This window comes from Giraffa tippelskirchi, chromosome 6 (assembly GCF_054371585.1).
Source record: "Giraffa tippelskirchi isolate mGirTip1 chromosome 6, T2T-mGirTip1v1.2.pri, whole genome shotgun sequence".
Lineage (NCBI taxonomy): Eukaryota > Metazoa > Chordata > Mammalia > Artiodactyla > Giraffidae > Giraffa > Giraffa tippelskirchi.
Window position 1 is genome coordinate 84,050,753 of NC_137280.1, and position 18,470 is coordinate 84,069,222.

The 18,470-nt window shown below is 52.0% G+C and overlaps 1 protein-coding gene across 1 annotated transcript; it reads right to left on the reverse strand.

The window, feature by feature from the left end:
• Positions 1 to 1,164: 1,164 nt before the first annotated feature.
• On the reverse strand, positions 1,165 to 17,764 carry B3GNT3 (UDP-GlcNAc:betaGal beta-1,3-N-acetylglucosaminyltransferase 3). Its single transcript, XM_081496444.1, has 3 exons — positions 17,583 to 17,764; positions 4,738 to 5,348; positions 1,165 to 2,730 (listed from the first exon to the last, which is right to left on the reverse strand). The coding sequence occupies exons 2-3, from the start codon at positions 5,296 to 5,298 to the stop codon at positions 2,179 to 2,181; spliced, it is 1,113 nt and encodes a 370-aa protein (XP_081352570.1). The 5' UTR covers positions 5,299 to 5,348; positions 17,583 to 17,764; the 3' UTR covers positions 1,165 to 2,178.
• Between the last annotated feature and the right edge of the window lie 706 nt (positions 17,765 to 18,470).

An 18,470-nucleotide genomic window follows, 5' to 3' on the forward strand; every position in this document is an offset into this window, starting at 1 on the left:
ACTGAGCCCACACAGGGCAACTACTGAAGCTCGTGTGCCTAAAGCCTGTGCTCCACAATGAAGAGAAGCCCCTGCTCGCCACCACTAGAGAAAGCCCTTGTGCAGTAACAAAGACCCAGTGCAGCCACAAATAAATAAAATGAAACTGAAAAAAAAGGGAAGAGACACAAAGAAGGGGACAGAGGAAGGGGACAGAACTGTAGTCCCAGTGGGAGGAGGTGAACCCAGTGAAGAGAGGGAGGGTGGGTGGTGGGATTCACAAGGAGCCTGGCCAGAAGCAGGTGGGTCCAGTGTCCCATGCAGCCCCGAGCAGTCTCTCCATTGTGTCTCTCTTTCCGGAGCCCGCCACTAAATTGGCAGTGAGAGTCAGTCTGAGAGGTAATATTGTTAGGGAAAGCACACTGACTGAAACTGCCCACCCTGGCCAGGCACCATAGTAACCATTTGCATGAGTTATTTTGTGACAGGAGGTCCTCGTAAGGAATGCGGAACTAATAAGCCACCAACAACCGGAAGAATTTGGAAAAGGTCAAAATAAGACATCACGTGTCCAACCACCTCCCAGAATCCTCACTGGCATCCATCTTGGCTGAGCGATGTGTGCACCACTAGGAAGGACTCTGAGTCAGAATGATTGGTCAAAGACAACCGGGAAACTAACCCCATCACCATAAAACCTGAGACTGTGAGCCACGTGGCAGAGCAGTTCTCCAGCGTTCCCTTACCCTGCTGCTCTCCACTTGGGTGCCCTTTCCCAATAAAGTCTCTTGCTTTGTCAGCAAGAGCCCTGGTGGGCTGCTGTCTATGGGGTCGCACAGAGTCGGACATGACTGAAGTGACTTAGCAGCAGTAGGAGCAGCTTTGTCAGCACGTGTGTCTCCTTGGACAGTTCGTTTCCAAATGTTAGACAAGAGCTCACTCTCAGGCCCTGGAAGGGGTCCCTGCAACAATATGAGCTGAACACAATAGGGAGCCATGGAGGGTGTGTGAGCAGGTGGGGGGATGACGTGAGATCTACCTGATAGAAGCTCTATAGCTTCTTCTTCATCCATGCCCTATTTTTACTGGTGTATGTTTTCTTCTGGAAATCAAATTTTAAGGATGAATGTAGACTGATTTGATTTAAAACTTGTAAATCACTGTAAAAAAAAAAAAGACCTCAAATTCTTTTGCAAAACATTTTATTCCCTGAGGATCTGCTCTCGCAGTGAGACCCCCACTTGCCACCGTCCCAATCCGTGTGAAGCCCGTTTCAGACACCTGTTTGAGGGTGGCAGGGTGGGGGGTCACCAGCTCACTTGGATCTCCCCAATGGGAGAGACACACTGGGGTGGGGGCCAGTTTGAGAACTTAGGCACCCCAAATACCTGAATATCCCCCTTATCGGGGCACGAAAGTGAGTCTGTATGCAGGACTTGGGCCCAGTGAGAACCCCTCTGGCCTCATTACTCTTCCCTGAAATCTTGGGGAGCACAGATGAGGGTGCTGGGCCCTGCCAGGGACACCAGAAACTCTGAGCTCCCATAGTCTGAGACAGATAGCCGCCTCCCTCCTCTGCTCAATGTTCCCACCGTTAGAGCAATTGACACCACAAGCAGGGAAGGGGCAGTCACATTCACAGCCTCTCTGGCCCCTCCCACCATCTGAGGGGTCCAAGATCTGGGGAGGGATGGAGAACAGTAACCCTCTCTTCCAGCTGAAAAATCCTTCTCCCTTCAGCTATGTGTGGACCCAGAAGTTCTCAATTGGCCTTGAACCATGGCCAGAACTCACCTACCACAGCAGGTTCATGACCAAGAAGAGGCTGGCCACTGCTTAGGGTTCAGCCCGTGATCAACGTCAGGGCTAGGAGGTGGGACATTGAAAAGGAATGGCTGTAGCAGCAGTAGCTGGGACCTGAGCAGAAGTGCTTCTTCCCTCAGCAGTCATGGAAAGAGATGGTCCCTCCAGCTGAGAATCAAGGGAGGAGGATGGAACATGATCCAGGCAGTACCAGGTAGGTTTTGAAGGATGTGTAGGAGTTCGCTGGCCAGATGATTCACTCATCGAGCTCTCCCTGGTACCCTCCTAGCTCTGCCTACTTAGGAGGACCAAGGTCTCAGCTTCCTGGATGGAAGCTGCTGCCCTTTCCATAGGGATAGAGATAGTAGCCTCAAGGCTGGGGGCATTGACACCACCTCAGTAGACCTGTCTCCGCCTGCCACAGGTGAGGTTGGGCTGGCGCAGTGCATCCCACATGAGCAGCATCTCGTAGGGCAAGAAGCGGTGCACCAGCAGCAGCTCTCGGTAGAAGCAGGGGTCAAAGGAGGACAGGCGGCTGGAAGGGGAGTGAATGCCAGCCGTGCGGATACCACTGTGTGAGGCGGGCTCCAGGCCCTCCCGCTTCAGGCACATGCCCAGGAAGACATCATCGATGGGGAAGAGGTCCAGGGTGCGGGAGGCGTGGCGCAAGGCGGTGGCCGTGAAGCGGGACAGTAGGAAGCCACCACCCCCGCAGTAGGGCGGGTAGTGTTCCTCCTCCATGACCACCTTTGGCACGTAGTACTTGCTCCACGGAATCCGGATGGGGCCCACATTGTAGATCAGGTGCCCCACAAAGAGGTGGTGGTCAGGGTTGTGGCTCTGCAGGTAGGCGACCATGTTGTCTGTGTGGGCATAGACATCATCATCCCCGTTGAGCAAAAAGCTGGCATTGGTGCACCGTGTCTTCTGCCACTGCAGGAAGAGCACCTGCAAGAGGAGGCGGTGGGTAGACAGGGCATGCGGGCTTGATGCCTAGGTCATTGGCTTTGGGTCCCTATCGACCACCTCAGTGACCTCCAGTCAGGCTAACCTAGGTTCAATAATTCACTCTGTGGGGTGATCTTTGCAACCAACAGCCCCTCTCGGTGCCTCAGTTTCCAACCTCCCAGACAGGACTTGTCATAGGACCTACCTCCTGGAGTGCTGGGGGATCTTCAGAGATGATGCTCTGTAATGTACCAAGAAGTGCTTGAAAATTGTCTTATTTACATTTATTGCTATTCTTTCTGACTCTGCCTTGCCAAGCACTGCCATCACAGAATTACTTGTATGATTCTTATATAACATCTACTTTCCCTACCATGGCTCAGATAGTAAAGAATCTGCCTGCAATGCAGAAGACCCAGGTTCAAACCCTGGGTCTGGAAGATCCCCTGGAGAAGTTAATGACTACCTACCTCAGTATCCTTGCCTGGAGAATTCCATGGACAGAGGAGCCTGGCAGGCTTCAGTCCACGGAGTTGCAAAGAGTCAGACATGACTGAGTGACTAACAGTTCAGTACTTCCCCCACCAGACTCTGGACTCCCCCTGGGTGGGAGCTGTGTCTCTCCTATATGCCATCAGCACCTAGGATGGGGTCAACACTTCATAGGCACTGGATTCATGTTTGTCAAGTTGACGTTTGTCATAGGCTTTTATGTTTTTGCATTAAGAACGTGGCATGTTAAGAGGTTCTGGGTCCTCTGCCCACCTTGGCTTTAGTTACCTTCATAACAACTATTGCTGCATGCCAGGCACTGTGCTTGCTCAGTGTCTGCCCTACCTTGAATCCATAATACAATTTTAGGAGGCAGGTGTGGTCTTCAACCCCATTTACAGATGAGAAAATAGAGGGTCTCCAGAGAAAGTGCCTTGAGTAAGGTCACACAACAGAGATGGTCTATTGTTCAAGGTCTTGAACCCAGACCTTTCTGTACTTACTATGAGCAGGAATCTGCACTGGGCCCCTTTCAACCTGGATCTCTACTCAGCTTTCTCCACCCCTCCCAACCCCCCAAGCTGGTTGGGTCCTTGGAGTCTTCAATTCCTCCTCTGAGCATGGGCAAGATAACCTCTACTTCTCATGGTTTCTCTTCATCAGAAAGGTCTTTGTTGAATATCTACTGCACAGACCTGAGCCTCAGGGGGAGACAGACCGGAACAAAGAAACAAAATGTGTTCTGTCCAGTGTTTCCCCCTGTGCGAAGTCGCTTCAGTCGTGTCCAAGTCTTTGCGACCCCATGGACTACAGCCCACCAGGCTCCTCGGTCCATGGGATTTCTCAGGCAAGTATACTGGAGTGGGTTGCCATGCCTTTCTCCAAGGGATCTTCCTGACCCAGGGATCAAAACCAGGTCTCTTGTATTTCCTGCATTGGCAGATGAGTTCTTTACCACTAGCTCCACCTGGGAAACCTTACCTGGCACTGGCCCAGGTACTTTATAAATATAATATCATCTCAAGGACTTCCCTGGAGGTCCAGTGGTTAAGACTCCGAGCTTCCACTGCAGGGGGCGCAGGTTTGACCCCAGATAGAGGAAATTAAGACCCTGCATGCTGCACCACCAAATAAATAAATAAATAAAACCTCATGTAATCCTCACTGTAGCCCTCAGAGGTGAATGAGTTCAATTAATATTCCATTTCCTTGATGAGGAAACTGAGGCACAGAGAAGTGAATGATCATCCCGGGCAAACAGCAAATAAGACGTGGAGCCTGGATTTGAACCCAGGTCATCAAGGCTTGGAGAGCCAGGCTTGCAAGCTCACACCACCCTGTCCTTTCTGCCTGCCTTTCTTGGATAAAGACTTCAGATCACTATGACAGTAGAGGGGGTGGGGTGAGGGGGCTTCTGGTCTCCAGTACCCCTCAAAGGAGATGGGAGCAGCTTTGGGCAGGAAGGACAAACAGGTGACACCCCGCCTCCCGCCGTCCCCCCTACCCCCAGGCAACCTGCTTGAGCGTGAGGTTGAAGAATGAGTCGTAGAAATCCCACTGCAGGATGTCACCGTGCGTCCGCGCCTCCATGGCTAACAACTGGTTGACCTTGCGTGCCTCCAGCGGGTTGGAGTCAGTGCCCACCAGGAAGAGGCGGCGCAGCTGGACGCCGAGAATCTGGCGCTCGCGGCCCCACGTGCGCCGCACCAGCTCCCGGCGCTCGTAATTGCTGGGTGAGGACTTGATCACTAACAGCAGAAAGACAGGGTCCGCACACTTGCCAGGCGGCACTTCCTGGAGCAACGTGAAGTCGCGGCAGTGTTTGTACAGCAGGAAGTCGCGGATGTGCTGTGGCTGCCCGGCGAAGTCCGGCAGGGACGTCATGGAAGTGTTGGGCCGGCAGGGGGCGGGCGCGGGGCGGAAGGGCGGTGAGGGCCAGTCCGGAGACTTGGGGGCGCGCGGCGGCTCCTTCAGGCAGGTGGGTGGTGATCGGTGCAGACTGAAGAGGAGGAGGGTTAAGGTGGCTAGAACCAGAGCCAGGCCCGCCTCTTTCCGCAGGGGACGGGAACACCTCATTGTGGTCCACCGGAGTTTGGGAGTGGTCTGAGGAGATCCCTGGACAGCTCCTGCAGACAACAACACTCGCTAAAGGTGCCAGATGGGATTCCCCTGCCCCCTACCTCCTCCAGTACCCCATTTGGCTCTGACTGTTGGCCAGGGCCTACTAGGGAAATATATTTACAGAGAAAACAGGCATGGAGATGCCAAGGGGAGCCTCTCAGATTCAGTGTGCCCAGAATCCTTGACATCCAACCTGGACCTCTTTATGTTCCAGCCTCAGAGATGGCTCAGGAGCCTCCCAGAGAAAGAGACAGAGAACTCCCCTTTTAGTAGTTGAGAGCTGCTGGGATCCTTCCTGCTTCCCTTTTCACTTGCCCCTCCAGGAAGCTCTGAGCTTCTGATATAACCATCACTCATTCTACATTTTGGTGGCAGGGCACTGTATGTGGGATATTAGTTCCCCCACCAGGGATCGAACCTGTGCCCCACTGTGGTGTAAGAACAGAGTCTTAACCCCTGGCCCACCAGGGAAGTCTCATGACTGTTTTTAATGGTCCTGTGAGCTGAGCATGGGCTTTTCTGATGGCTCAGTTGGTAAGGAATCTCCTGCAATGCAGGAAACCAAGGTTCAATCCCTGGGTCAGGGAGATCTCCTGGAGAAGGGAACGGCAATCCACTCCAGCCTTCTTGCCTGGAGAACCCCATGGACAGTGGAGCCTGGCGGGCTACAGTTCATGCGGTCACAAAGAGTTAGACACGACTGAGGGACTGACACACACACGGAGCTGAACACGGGCCCTGGCTCTTCACAGGCCTCTCAGGCTCAGCATGTCGCAAACAACGCTATCTTCTTTGGCAAACTCCTGTTCCTCCTTTAAAGCTCATCTCAAATGATCCATTCTCTAGGAAGCCCTCTTTGACCCCTCAGGAAGAGTCCTCGTTCCCTATTCACCACCTCTAGTCCCATGGCCCTCTCTGGCTCAGTCATGGTCCCATGAGGGTGTCTGTATCTGATTTTGATTTCTTAAGACTGAGAGCTTCTTGGGGGTCCTTGGATTGCCCAGCATGAGGCAGATGCACAGGGGAAGCAAGGAGTGTCTAAAGGAATACTTTATGAATAAAAGTAAGTTCACATAGTTTCTCTCTGGCAAACGCTTGTTCATCCGTCAAAACCCCTCCTCCTAGATTTCCTTTCCCATATCTATGCAGAGCCCTTGGTCTCCTGTTCAGATCCTTTTCCCAGGCTTCCCTGGCCTCCCTTGATGTCCTTTTGTCTGAAAAGGTGGTATCTGTGCTGTGTTCCAGCCCTAAATGTGAAAATGAACAGCATGAAAATGCTAAATTAGACCCAAGGCAGGACCTACCGATCCATTAAACGCTTACTGGCTTATCTCAGAAAGGTGCCCCCTGGAGCTAAATTCCTGGGTTTCAGTCCCAATTCCATCACTCCCTGGCCGTGTGCCCTTCATACCTGGGGCCTTAGTATCCTCAGCTATAAAGGAGACATGTGAGCAATCCCCACGTCACTGGGTTGTGCAGGTGTGAAGGGAGCTCCTGGCACCTGGTACCTAGTGGGCATTCTACCGGTGTTTGTTGAATGAATATGTGAACCTCAACGTTTACCTCAGATTGCCTCAGGAAGTCCTTGCTGGTCTGGGGTCTCCCAGTTTTCCCCTTTGGCACCTGAAACACTGCAGAGCAGTCGGTGGATTCTCCTAGGCCCCTCCAGCTCTAAGCAACTTCAACCAGCTCTTTCCTAAGAGCGAGAGGAGAGGAGTTTCCCATTTTATCTGGAGCTACAAAAGGGTGCTGGTGCTGGGGACAGGGCTGCCTTCACTGATCCATGAGGTCATTTCCCCAATGTGCCCATCATTACCTCTGCACACTGCTTAGCCAAGGACTCTCTGACCAGGTATGTCCCCAAGAAAGGGCTCATACTCCACTCTACAGGTTCCACTGTGTGACTTTGGGAAAGAAGCTTGACCTCTCTGAGCTTCAACGTTAAATGGGAATTAACCCTATGTAAGAATATGATTGGTATTTTAACCTCAAACATGCTGAGGACCTCAAAAATGGTCCTGCCTCAGGACCTCTGCACAGGTTGTTTCCTCTGCCTGATTCCCCAGATTTCCACACATTCCCTCCTTCACCCCTTTCCTGTCTTTGCTCAACTGTCCTCATCTCAGGAATACCTCCTCAGGACACATCATCTCACTGGTAGCCCTGATCCTCCACCTTAGCCCACTTTTTCTGTCTTCCACAGCACTTTTCATCTTCTGAAGTGAAGTGAAAGTTGCTCAGTCGTGTCCCACTCTTTGCGACCCCATGGACTATACAGTCCGTGGAATTCTCCAGGCCAGAATACTGGAGTGGGTAGCCTCTCCCTTCTCCAGAGGATCTTCCCAACCCAGGGACTGAAGCCAGGTCTCCCACATTGCAGGTGGATTCCTTACCAGCTGAGCTACCAGGGAAGCCCAAGAATGCTGGAGTGGGTAGCCTAACACTTCTCCAGCAGTTCTTCCTGACCCAGGAATTGAACCAGGGTCTCTTGCATTGCAGGCGGATCCTTTACCAGCTGAGCTCCCAGAGAAGCCCCTTTCATCTCCTAAAATACATGATAAAACTTTTAAAAGGTACTGCTTTTCATCCATCTTCTCCACCAGAACACGAGCTCCATGAAATGTCTTGTTCACCATTTTATCCCCAGCCCCCAGAACTGGGCTTCGTGCATAGTAGGTGTCTGGTAAATGAGTATTGAATGAATGAATAAATGCTCGGATGCCGAAGATTCTGAAAAAATATTGACTCTTGGGACTTCCCTGGTGCTCCAATTGTTAGGACTACTCGCTTCCACTGCAAAGCACACAGATTCAATCCCAGCTGGAGAACTAAGATCCTGGAAATCACAGTGTAGCCAAATATACAAACATATATATAGACTCTCAGAATGACTTTATACATTCATTCAAGCCAATATTCACTGTGCTTCTCCTATGTGCCAGACACCTCCTGGGAGCTGAGGACCCAGTGGTGAACAGGCATGGGATACCTCAATGTCTCTGCCACTCTGGGACCCACACTCTCCAGGGGGAATAAACACTAAATAAAAACCTCAATGAAATGACATGGGAGGAAATGGGGTCTGGTGTGTGTGTGTGGGGGGCATGGATTTTGAGGTCTAGATGACATTAAAGTGGGATGTGAATGGCACAGAGGAGCCAATATGGCTGAGGTTGGTGTGTGTGTGTGGGGGGAGGGCAGGAGGATACCAGGGAAGGTAACAGCAAGTGCAAAGGCCCGGAGGTGGGAATGAGTCAGTGGAGCCTGAGTAGCTAGGGGCCCTGTCTGCTCGTGACACAGAGCTTGTCTTATTGCTGTGTCCCCGGCTTGGCTGCCAGCCTGCGAGGGGGTGGTTTCATCATCTGGAGGGCAGGTCTGTGAGTCCTAAAAGGACATATCACAATCTTGTGAACTGACAAATGTGATGCAAGAATGAACAAATCCAAGAAGGGCATTTTCCTGAGCTGAAGAGGAGCCTGAGTTCAGAGTGGACCACAAGAAAGGAGTATTTCAGGCAAACCTGGCAAATCCCTGAGCTCCAAGGATGGGGAAAAAACTCAGGAGCTGCAGTAGAAAGCCCAAGTCACCAAAAATTAGATACGAGATGTCACAATGTTCTCTTTGGTGACACTGGTGGCCAGAGACCCACAGATGCTAGAAGACATGGGACCCCAACTTCTAACTCAGACACCCTCATTCATAGGGTGAATTTATTTAGAGTCTAAATCAGTTTTCAACCAGGGATTATTCTGCTCCCAGGGGATACTTACCGGGCAATGTCTGGGGACATTTCTGGTTGTCATGATTGGGGCAGGGTAGAGATATGGGGCTGCTAATGGCATGGAGTGGGCGGAGGCCAGAGATGCTGCTTAAATGAGCATCCTACAGGTCACAGGACAGCCCCATGACAGAGAATGATCCAGTCCCAAATGTCAACATTGTCAGGATTGAGAAATCCTGGTTTTATTTAAATAAACATAGAAATGGAATAGAGAATTGAAAAGGAGGAAGGATTCAAAGAGGGAAAAGAGGGCTGAACACAGAACCTTGATATGCTGCTGCTGCTGCTGCTAAGTTGCTTCAGTTGTGTCCAACTCTGTGCGACCCCATAGACGGCAGCCCCCCAGGCTCCGCCGTCCCTGGGATTCTCCAGGCAAGAACACTGGAGTGGGTTACCATTTCTTTCGGTTTAGATAAATTCCCTGGATGGAGTATTTGAGATTTATTACTGTTTATTTCTATTTAAATAGAAAATCAAACCTAAATGGCCAAGGATCCCTTAGCTGGGAACGTGTTTAGTTCCCAAAACAAAGAAAATTAACTCAGCGAAATAGGAATATCTACAACTCAGCAGGCTTCCCTGGTGACTCAATGATAAAGAATCCACCTGCCAATGCAGGAGAAAGGGGTTTGATCCTTGGGTCAGGAAGATACCCTGGAGAAGAAAATGGCAACCCACTTCAGTATTCTTGCCTGGGAAACTGCATGGACAGAGGAGCCTAACAGGCTACTGTCCATGGGGTCAGAAAAGAGTTGGACACAACTTAGCCACTAAACAAGAACAACAATTCAGCCAAACTGGGCATTGGGAAGGAGGAAGGGATGAGAAGGGATAAAATGACTAAATGGCTCATATTACAGGGATCAGGGTGTCTGGACAAAAGAGAACCTCTTCAGGGTGGTCATTTGGTTCTAAATAATTCCATTAATGCTTGTTCTTTTCCTTGCACTTTCTTTCTCGTTTATTTGTAAGAACTCTTTGCATATGAAACACTCACTCTTTGTTAGCTACCTGCATTCCCAACTTTTTCTTGCCACATCTTTTCTTAAAATGGAGGGAGCTTACAAGAGATTCCATCCTCTCAGTCTCTGTGAGTCTCCTGACTGGGATCTGAGAGTTCAAGTTGGGGGCGGGGGAGGGGATGGAGGTTCATTTCCCCTTCTCCCAACTCTAGACCTCTATTAATGCACCCCAGCTCCCCTTCCCTTTTTCAATTTTAGTATATGTGCTGCCGAAGCGAGCACTCCCTTTCCCTTTTTCATCCACCTAGGTCACCCCAACGCTAACTCATGGCCCCTTGAAACTTCAAGCAGGAAATATTTCCAAACTCACAACACCGCATATCCAGATTTGCATAAAAAAAGAATCCCTGGGGCCCCCTTTCAGTCAGGCTGAGAGTGCTGGGGATTCAGTAATCCAGAATACCTCCCTGGGTGTCTCAGTGGGCGGTACCCCAGGTGGTCCCCAATCTCCCCTTATAGGTTTTACTTTCTAAAGAGGTAATGACCTCACACCTACCTTGGGAAAGGCTGGGGCTTAGGCACCCAGTGTCGATGGGAAGCCCCTTGGAATTACTTCCTCCAAGCAGCTGTGCAGCAACTCTGGGACCTTTGTCAGTGGGCTAAGTGGTTGGTGAGAAGTTCCTCTCAGGCCTGCTTTCAAATCTCTGACCCCCTACCCCACCCCAAAATTCTGCTGTCTACCCTCTCCAGACTGGGAAGGACTGGACTTATGGAAGCCGAAATAGCTGCTCAGTCTGAAGTCTGTGGGGTCTGAGTAACTCTGGGAGAATCCCCACCCTCACTTCATAGCTGGGGAAGTGAAGCTCAGAGAGTCATTCTAAGGTGGCCCAGTGGGTGACTTGCATTGTCACAGAAACCCACTTTGTCTCCAAATTCTTCAGTCCTGAGAAGGGTGTTGTAGTCTCTTACCCCAAAGCACACATATGAAACATTCATTCATTCAACAAACAGATTCTGGAGGAACTGAGAAGCCTCAACCCTGGGCCTGGCCCTCCAGAAGCTCTCAGACTGGGGGAGACAAATCCAGACACCTGTGGTTTCAGGTCTGGGCCAGAAGAATGGATTGGGGTATTGAGGCTGAGGTTTTGAAGGATGCGTATGAGTTCACCAAGGGGAGTTCAGATAGGAGAGCGAATGCAAAAGCGAGGAAGAGAAAGAAAACAAAGACTATTCAAGGAATCACGTGGTTTATTTTGTTGAAAAGCAGAATTTGGAGAGGGTTGATTTCTGAGGCCAGACCCCATAAAGACCTTGAATGCCAAACTGAGTAGTGGGGTTCTTTCCTGGGCGTATGGGAGAGCCATGAAAGGTACCCCACTGCAATACCAGCCAATCCTGCTGGGGGCTATTTGCCTTCCATGCACCACTGCAACTTCACAATCACCCAGAGCCTGCTTCTTCCACTGTACACAGCAAAGCCTCTTGTTTCCATTGACTGAGACCCATAAGCCTCTGCTTCTTGCTGTTCAGTTGCTCAGCCGTGTCTAGATCTTTGCCACCCCATGGACTGCAGCACACCAGGGTTCCCTGTCCTTTACCATCTCCCGGAGTTTGCTCAAATTCATGTCCACTGAATCAATAATGCTCCCCACGCTTGGGTGCTCTCAATCCCCTTCTCCCCCCACCCCATGACCTCTGCCTCCTCTCCTTCACTCCAGCCACTCTCCTCCACTCCAGCCACACACAACACCTGGTGGCTCAGACGGTAAAGAATCTGCCTGCAGTGCAGGATACCGAGGTTCGATCTCTGAGTCGGGAAGATCCCCAGGAAAAGGGAATGGCAACCTACTCCAGTATTCTTGCCCGGAGAATTCCATGGACAGAGGAGCCTGGTGTGCTACAGTCCATGGGGTCACAAAGAGTGCGACACAGCTGAGCGACGAAGCACACATGGACTCAAACACCCAGGCTTGACCCTGCCACAGGGCCTTTGCACCTTCCACTTCAGACGCCCTTCCCTCCTGCTCTTCCCCCTGGTTCTCCTTGATCTTCAGGCCTCCATCCAACATTATCTCCTTAGAGAGGCCTCAGCCTCCCAACTAAACCACCCCACCTCGGCTCCACTTTCCTCTGCTGCTCCCACCACCACTGGACAAATCTACTCGCTTCTTTCCTATTTATCTCCCCAGCCAACATGGAGTCCCAGAAATGGGGCCCAGCGTCTTGGCCCTCACAAGCTCAAGCCCCAGGTGACACTTGCTGCTGTTTGTTGTACGGGCAAAAATACTAACGATGATTCACGTATTGGCTATTTCCTTGTGTGTCATTTCAGCCTAACCCCATGGCAGGCAACAGCTGTCACCGTTCCCTACTCAGGACCTTAGAGGATGCAGGTGATTCAGTCCTGGTAAGTCAGCAAGCCCAACCATGGAGCCAAGGGGGCAGGACCAAGAGGCACTGAATATCCCTGACTCCTTCTTAATATGTGAAAGGGCCAAATATTCCTGGCACTGAAATACATTCACGATGTATTTAATGAGTAAGAAGTGCTAAACATGAATGACCCACTAACTATACAAGAGGCAGTCAGGATTTATAATACATGAAATAGTTATAAGGCAACAATTAATAGTTGCAAGATGCATCTGTGATGCATTAATGAATATACATATTATCACAATCGTGTTCGACTGTTTGCAACCCCAAGGACTGCAGCCCATCAGGCTCCTCTGTCCATGGGATTCTCCAGGCAAGAATACTGGAGTGGGCTGCCATTTCCTTCTCCAGGGGATCTTCCCCACCCAGGGATCAAACCTGGGTCTCCTGCATTGCCAATGGGTTCTTTACCAACTGAACCACCAGGAAAGCCCTAATTAATATGCATATTATAACAATGAATATGATACGGACCAGCCACTAAACAGCCCCAAGGCACCCAGAGACATGCTCACTGAACAGTCTTGATTCATTGCATATATACACAGTACTTCTTATTAATAACTCATTGAATACTCATGAGACACTAGATGTGCAGAAGAGGCCAATCACTCAGCAGAATTAATTAGGAACCCCCGCTGGTAACAGTGCGCTAGTCCCCCATCCTCTGTCTACACCCCCAAGTGACAGCCAAGGCCTGGCAAGGTCTGGGCATGTGTGGCTCCAGGCACCTCTGTTCTTCTCACCTTGTTCTCATCATTGTCCCTTGGGAGGCCAGGAAGACAGAGAGGCTGAGACACGTATGCTTAGTCACTCAGTTGTGTCCAACTCTTTGCAATCCCATGGACTGTGGCCTGCCAGGCTCCTCTGTCCATGAAGATTCTCCAGGTAAGAATACTGGAATGGGTAGCCATGCCTTCCTCTAGGGGATCTTCCCAACACAGGGATTGAAACCAGGTATTGCAGGCAGATCCTTTACCATCTGAGCCATCAGTGAAGCCCTGAGACATGTGGGGAAGTGAGAATGCCACACAATCCAGGTTAGCATTCTTGGGGGTCTGGGCCAGCCCCGCATCCCCACCTGGCACTATTTCACAGATGGTGAGGGCATGCCTGATGCCAACTTGGAGGTCATGTCAAGGTGATTTCCCACACGAGACTCCCAATTTTCAGATGAGAGAACTGAGGTTTGAAGAGGGTGAATCCTGGGTCCTTCTCCAGACCTGTCAGACACACTGCCACCTGCCCCACTTCCTACCCTCCAGCTCCAGGGTGCTCCCAAACAGCCCAGTCACTGGGGCTCAGTTTTTAAGTCAGGAACATGAGGGCTCATTCCCCCCCCACCAAGCAGCTGTGAGGACCAAGAAAACTGATGCTTCTGAAGCTGCCACGGTGGCCCCTGGGGGTAGGAAAGTCTGACCCAGCTGCTACTGGCCATCTGCAGACTCGGAGCAAGTAGCTGTCCCTTCCCACTCCAGGCCTCAGCATCCTCTCTCCAAAGCTGCCTGGTGACAGCTGACCACTCATGGGTTACCCTCGGCACGTGCTAAATATCAGCCACTGGGGCTTTCCTTGCTCCTCCACTCCCCACCGACCCTCAGCTGGCATCTGGATGGGGATGGGGACCTGAAACATTCTGGGGTGGCAGGAGAACCCCATTTGTATATATAATCCCCCGAGCCCTGGGAGAGGCTAGAGGACCAAGCGATGACTTTTTCTCCAAGTCACACACACGTTTATGAAGTGCCAACACAGTGCCAACAGTAACAATATTAGTAGTAGCACCAGCTACTGATATGACTTGCACACTGGTCAGCACTCTGAGCTGAACACGCAGTGTATAGCATGATCCTACTCTAGGTTCTGGGCACCCAGCCAAGTCGAGGGAGACCAACCACCATTATCGGGGAGGCGAAGGGCTAATAGGGGACAGAAGTAGTGAATGAGACAATTTTCCAGGAAAGGGCAAGTTCTGGGGAGACAAAGCCAAGGATGGGAGTCGGGGGTGCTTGCAGGAAAGGGTGTGAATCACTGGCCTGTGGATGGGCCTTTGTAGATCTTAATGAGCCTCCCAAGGAGAGCCCAGGTCCCAATTCCTGGCAGTGGGGTTCAGGTGGGCACAGAGAGGGCACCCACCTATCAGAGGCCAGGCTGCTGGAATTTGAACACTGACCACCTGGACCTGTGGGTGACCCCTCACTGGTTCGTACCAGTTTGGCCTTCCAGCAATGATAGGCTGGTCCTTTTTTACAAGAACCATGGGTTGCTTTTGTAAACAGGAATAAAAAGGAGTGAAAGCCCAGTAAAGATAATTTCTAAGAATGGCTCATTATGAGCTGACATTGTTTACCAGGTGTGTGAGTGGGTTTTATGCAAATATACGCCCAACATTCACTCTGGTGAACCCCTGGGTGTGGAAGAAAGGGTGGGAGGGGGCCGGGTGACACATGTCCTTTAGACCTTTGAGTCCTGTTTCCAGGTCCCAGGGCTCCTAATGGATGACTCATTGAAAGAGCTGGCCCTCACCTACTGCAGAAACTGCCTGGGGTACCTGGGATGAGTCCAGGAAGGATTCTGAGGCTGGACATAGGCCTCTGATTAAATGCCAGCCCTGCCCCCAGATGAGCAAAGGGCATCTCTGGGCTCATTTCTTCAATAGGGAAACTGAGGCTGGGGGAGGCAGGCCAAGCATCGCGGATCAAGGCTTCAACTCTTCCCATGATCCAGGGCTGATGCGGAAATTGAACCCCTGGGAACCTTCTGAAGGACCCCCAAACTGGGTCAGGGCCCTTTTCCAGGTCTTGTTAATTTCTTGCACACAACGATCAATAAATGTCATGAATGAGAACATAATTAAAGATAGAGTTAACATGCCAGGTCTCGCAGGCAGCCTTCCCACCTACATTGCACACTCGCGCTGGGGTAGGGCTTTGTTAGCCTCATTTTGTTTGCTAGGGAAATTGAAACACAGAGAGGTCAAGGAACTCATTCAAGGGAGGTTAAGTGGTATCCCAGTCCCTGCCTTTAACCACCGCCTAGTGGGATCTCCTTTAGTTTGTGATGTTGGTAGTGAGTTCCCCTATCATGGGGGGCAATCAAGCTCAACCAGATTCCCTTCAGGTGGAGGGACCACAGTGTGCATCCTCCTGGGGTCATGGGGGTTGGAGGGCAAGCCATTGTCCCACTCTGAGCCTCAGAGGCCATTGGCAGGAAGAGAAGACTCAGTGACACCTTATCTCCTCCCCTTGGGCTAACCCAGCCCAGCCCTAAGGTCCCTGGGCCAAGCCGGCTTGTCTGGATTCCCCAAGCTCTGGCTTGGAGGAGAGAAGCTCCAAGGCCCCTCCTCAGTTCCTCCACACCCAGAGGATCAATCTTTACACTCTGTTGTTAGAGATCAATCTTCACACTCTTGGTGAGGGAGAGCGGAATGGAGGGTGTCTGGGCTGGGCTGTGCAAACATGAGCTGCTCACACGGGCAGCTGAGAGGTGGGGGCCCAGTGGCCTGACGCAGGGGCCACCCCTCTTCCTCTGGACTCTTCATACCTGTCAGGCATGGTGGCCACCTTGGAAGGCAGCTATACTCACCATCATACCACCAGTGCTGGTGGCCACCTTGGGAACAGACAGGGCTGTGGGAGAAAGCTGCGGCCCCAGCTGGAAGTGTGTGGCTAGTTGCTCAGTCGTGTCCAACTCTTTGCGACCCCATGGACTGTAGCCCACCAGGCTCCTCTGTCCATGGGATTCTCCAGGCAAGAATACTGGAGTGGGTAGCATTCCTTTCTCCAGGGGATCTTCCCGACCCAGAGATCAAAACAAGTCTCCTGCATTGCAGGTGGATTTTTCACCATCTGAGCCACCAGGGGAAGCCCATATGGCCCCAGGGCCAGTCCCAAATCCAGCAAACTTCCCCTGGGCCCTGAATTCCAGATTTGGACAAGGAGGTCCTGGCCCAAGGGATAGGGGAAAAGAGTAGGGGTAGGGAGAGGGGGCAGGAGAAGTTGGGGTAGAGGGTTGGGGGGGGAGGGGAACAGGTCCTCAGCTTCTCCATCTGAAAAGTGGCCATGAAAAAAAAAATCTGACCCAGAGGGAAAGTTGGTGGAGAAGCCATAAAGATGGCTAATGATGCAATATAATAATTATAATTATTAATATACTCATAGGCATGGCTGGCTTTCTGTGGCCCCACGGTTTGGTTGTTGCACTTATTTTACCTTCACCAAAGTTCCATATCGTGAGCCCCACTTGACATACAGGAAACCAAGGGTCAGAGACATACAATCACTTGCTTTAGGTCTTTCAGTGGCCAGAAGCGCCCCCACCATAAAAGCTTTTGCAGGCTAACAGCTCAGGCATCCTCGCGGAAGCTGGGTCAGTCTGCTGCCTCAAGGAGGGGACACTGAGGTGCATTCAGAGAGCAGGAGCAATCAGAAGCAAGCTATATAGCCAGGCACTGGCTGAGCCGGGACCTGAATGAATCCCAAAGGAAACTGTTAGCTGGGGTCCCACGCGGGAACCTGGTGCAGCGCCTGGCAAGGCTGTTGCTGTTCCTGCCCAGACGCTCCCAATCAGCGTGCTAACAATTTTAACAATAACGATGACAGTAATAGTAATGGCCAGCGTGTACAAAGCGCACTCCACTCTTCGTTCGGTTCCCACTCTATCCTAGGAGGAAGGCGGGTGGCGGGGGTCCAGGGTGGCTTCACTGTGTGCACCACGGCTGCAACGGGGCAGTTACAGGATCAGGGGCCTCGGTGTCCCCCCATTCCCCAGGCGTGAGTGAGGCTTCCTTCCGGGCCGGGATTGAGTCGGCCGTGGGACGCAGGCGACTACTATTACCGATGGGTGAGGGCAACAGGGTTATTGAGACCCGGGGCTCCAGGATCTCGCTGCCCCCATGGGATCGCAAGAGTTGGTCACGACTTAGCGACTAAACCACCACCACACTTCAGGGTACACGCAGCGGATACCCCGAACCCAGGGATCCGTTCAGGTTTCCCCAGAGCCCCGACTCCGCCCCTCCACCAGAGTTCCACTAGATCCTCAGGGGCCCCAGTACTTACCCCAAGACAACCGTCCAGCCTCCGACCCCTTATCCTGCTCCGGAGCAGGAGGAAGAGTTGCACTTGAGCGCGAGGCCTCGCCCTTCCAGGGATCACGCCCTCCTGCGGGCCTCCCGCCGGACCCCCTACAGTAGCTGAGCCGCGTTCTTGGAAGGCCGGGTCTAAGTTTTCCGGCCCGCCCCGCCCTTCTTCCCCCGGCCGCGCCCCTCTTCCCTCCCCGACCCCGCCCCTTCCCCTCCAAATGGCGGGATCGCGCCAACCCCGCGGCTTCTAGCTTCCCCTGACCATATCCCGGCTCCAGACCCCATTTGGGTCCCGCCCACAGCCAGAGAGTGAGCACCCCGAGGCTGGAGATGTGCGAGAGGCGCTTTCCTATCTCTGGCACAGGGCCCCAAGATTGGTCCAACGTGTGTTCGATGATGAAATTATTAAGAGGGTGTGTGTGTCGGGGGGGGGGCGGGTGGAGGGGAACAAGCAGGCGAGTTGATCCCAGTGGCTCTTCAAGGGGTTACAATATTTCAGAACCCCATAATCTATCCGGAGCCCCCAGACCTCCGGGTGCCGCGGGCTGGTATTGGCAAAGTTGCAAGTCAGATTGGAAGATTCTTGAGGTTGGGGCTGGCCAAGATTCGAACCCTGCTTGTGCTGCGTTTGATTGTCTAGAACTTTCTGGTGTTGGCACATTAGATGAGCCGGGTTGCAGAGGAGAGCTCCAGGTCCACAGGTGTAAGCCAGGCGGTGGTTCAAGGCATCCTCTGCTTCCTCCCCCATCGCGATTTCCTCCCTAGGAGGAAGAGGAGCAGGTCCTGGCTGCACTTAAATTTCCTCATCTGTAACGTGGAGGAACTACACTCAGGCTCATCCTGCTGGGACAGGTCTGGGGAGCAA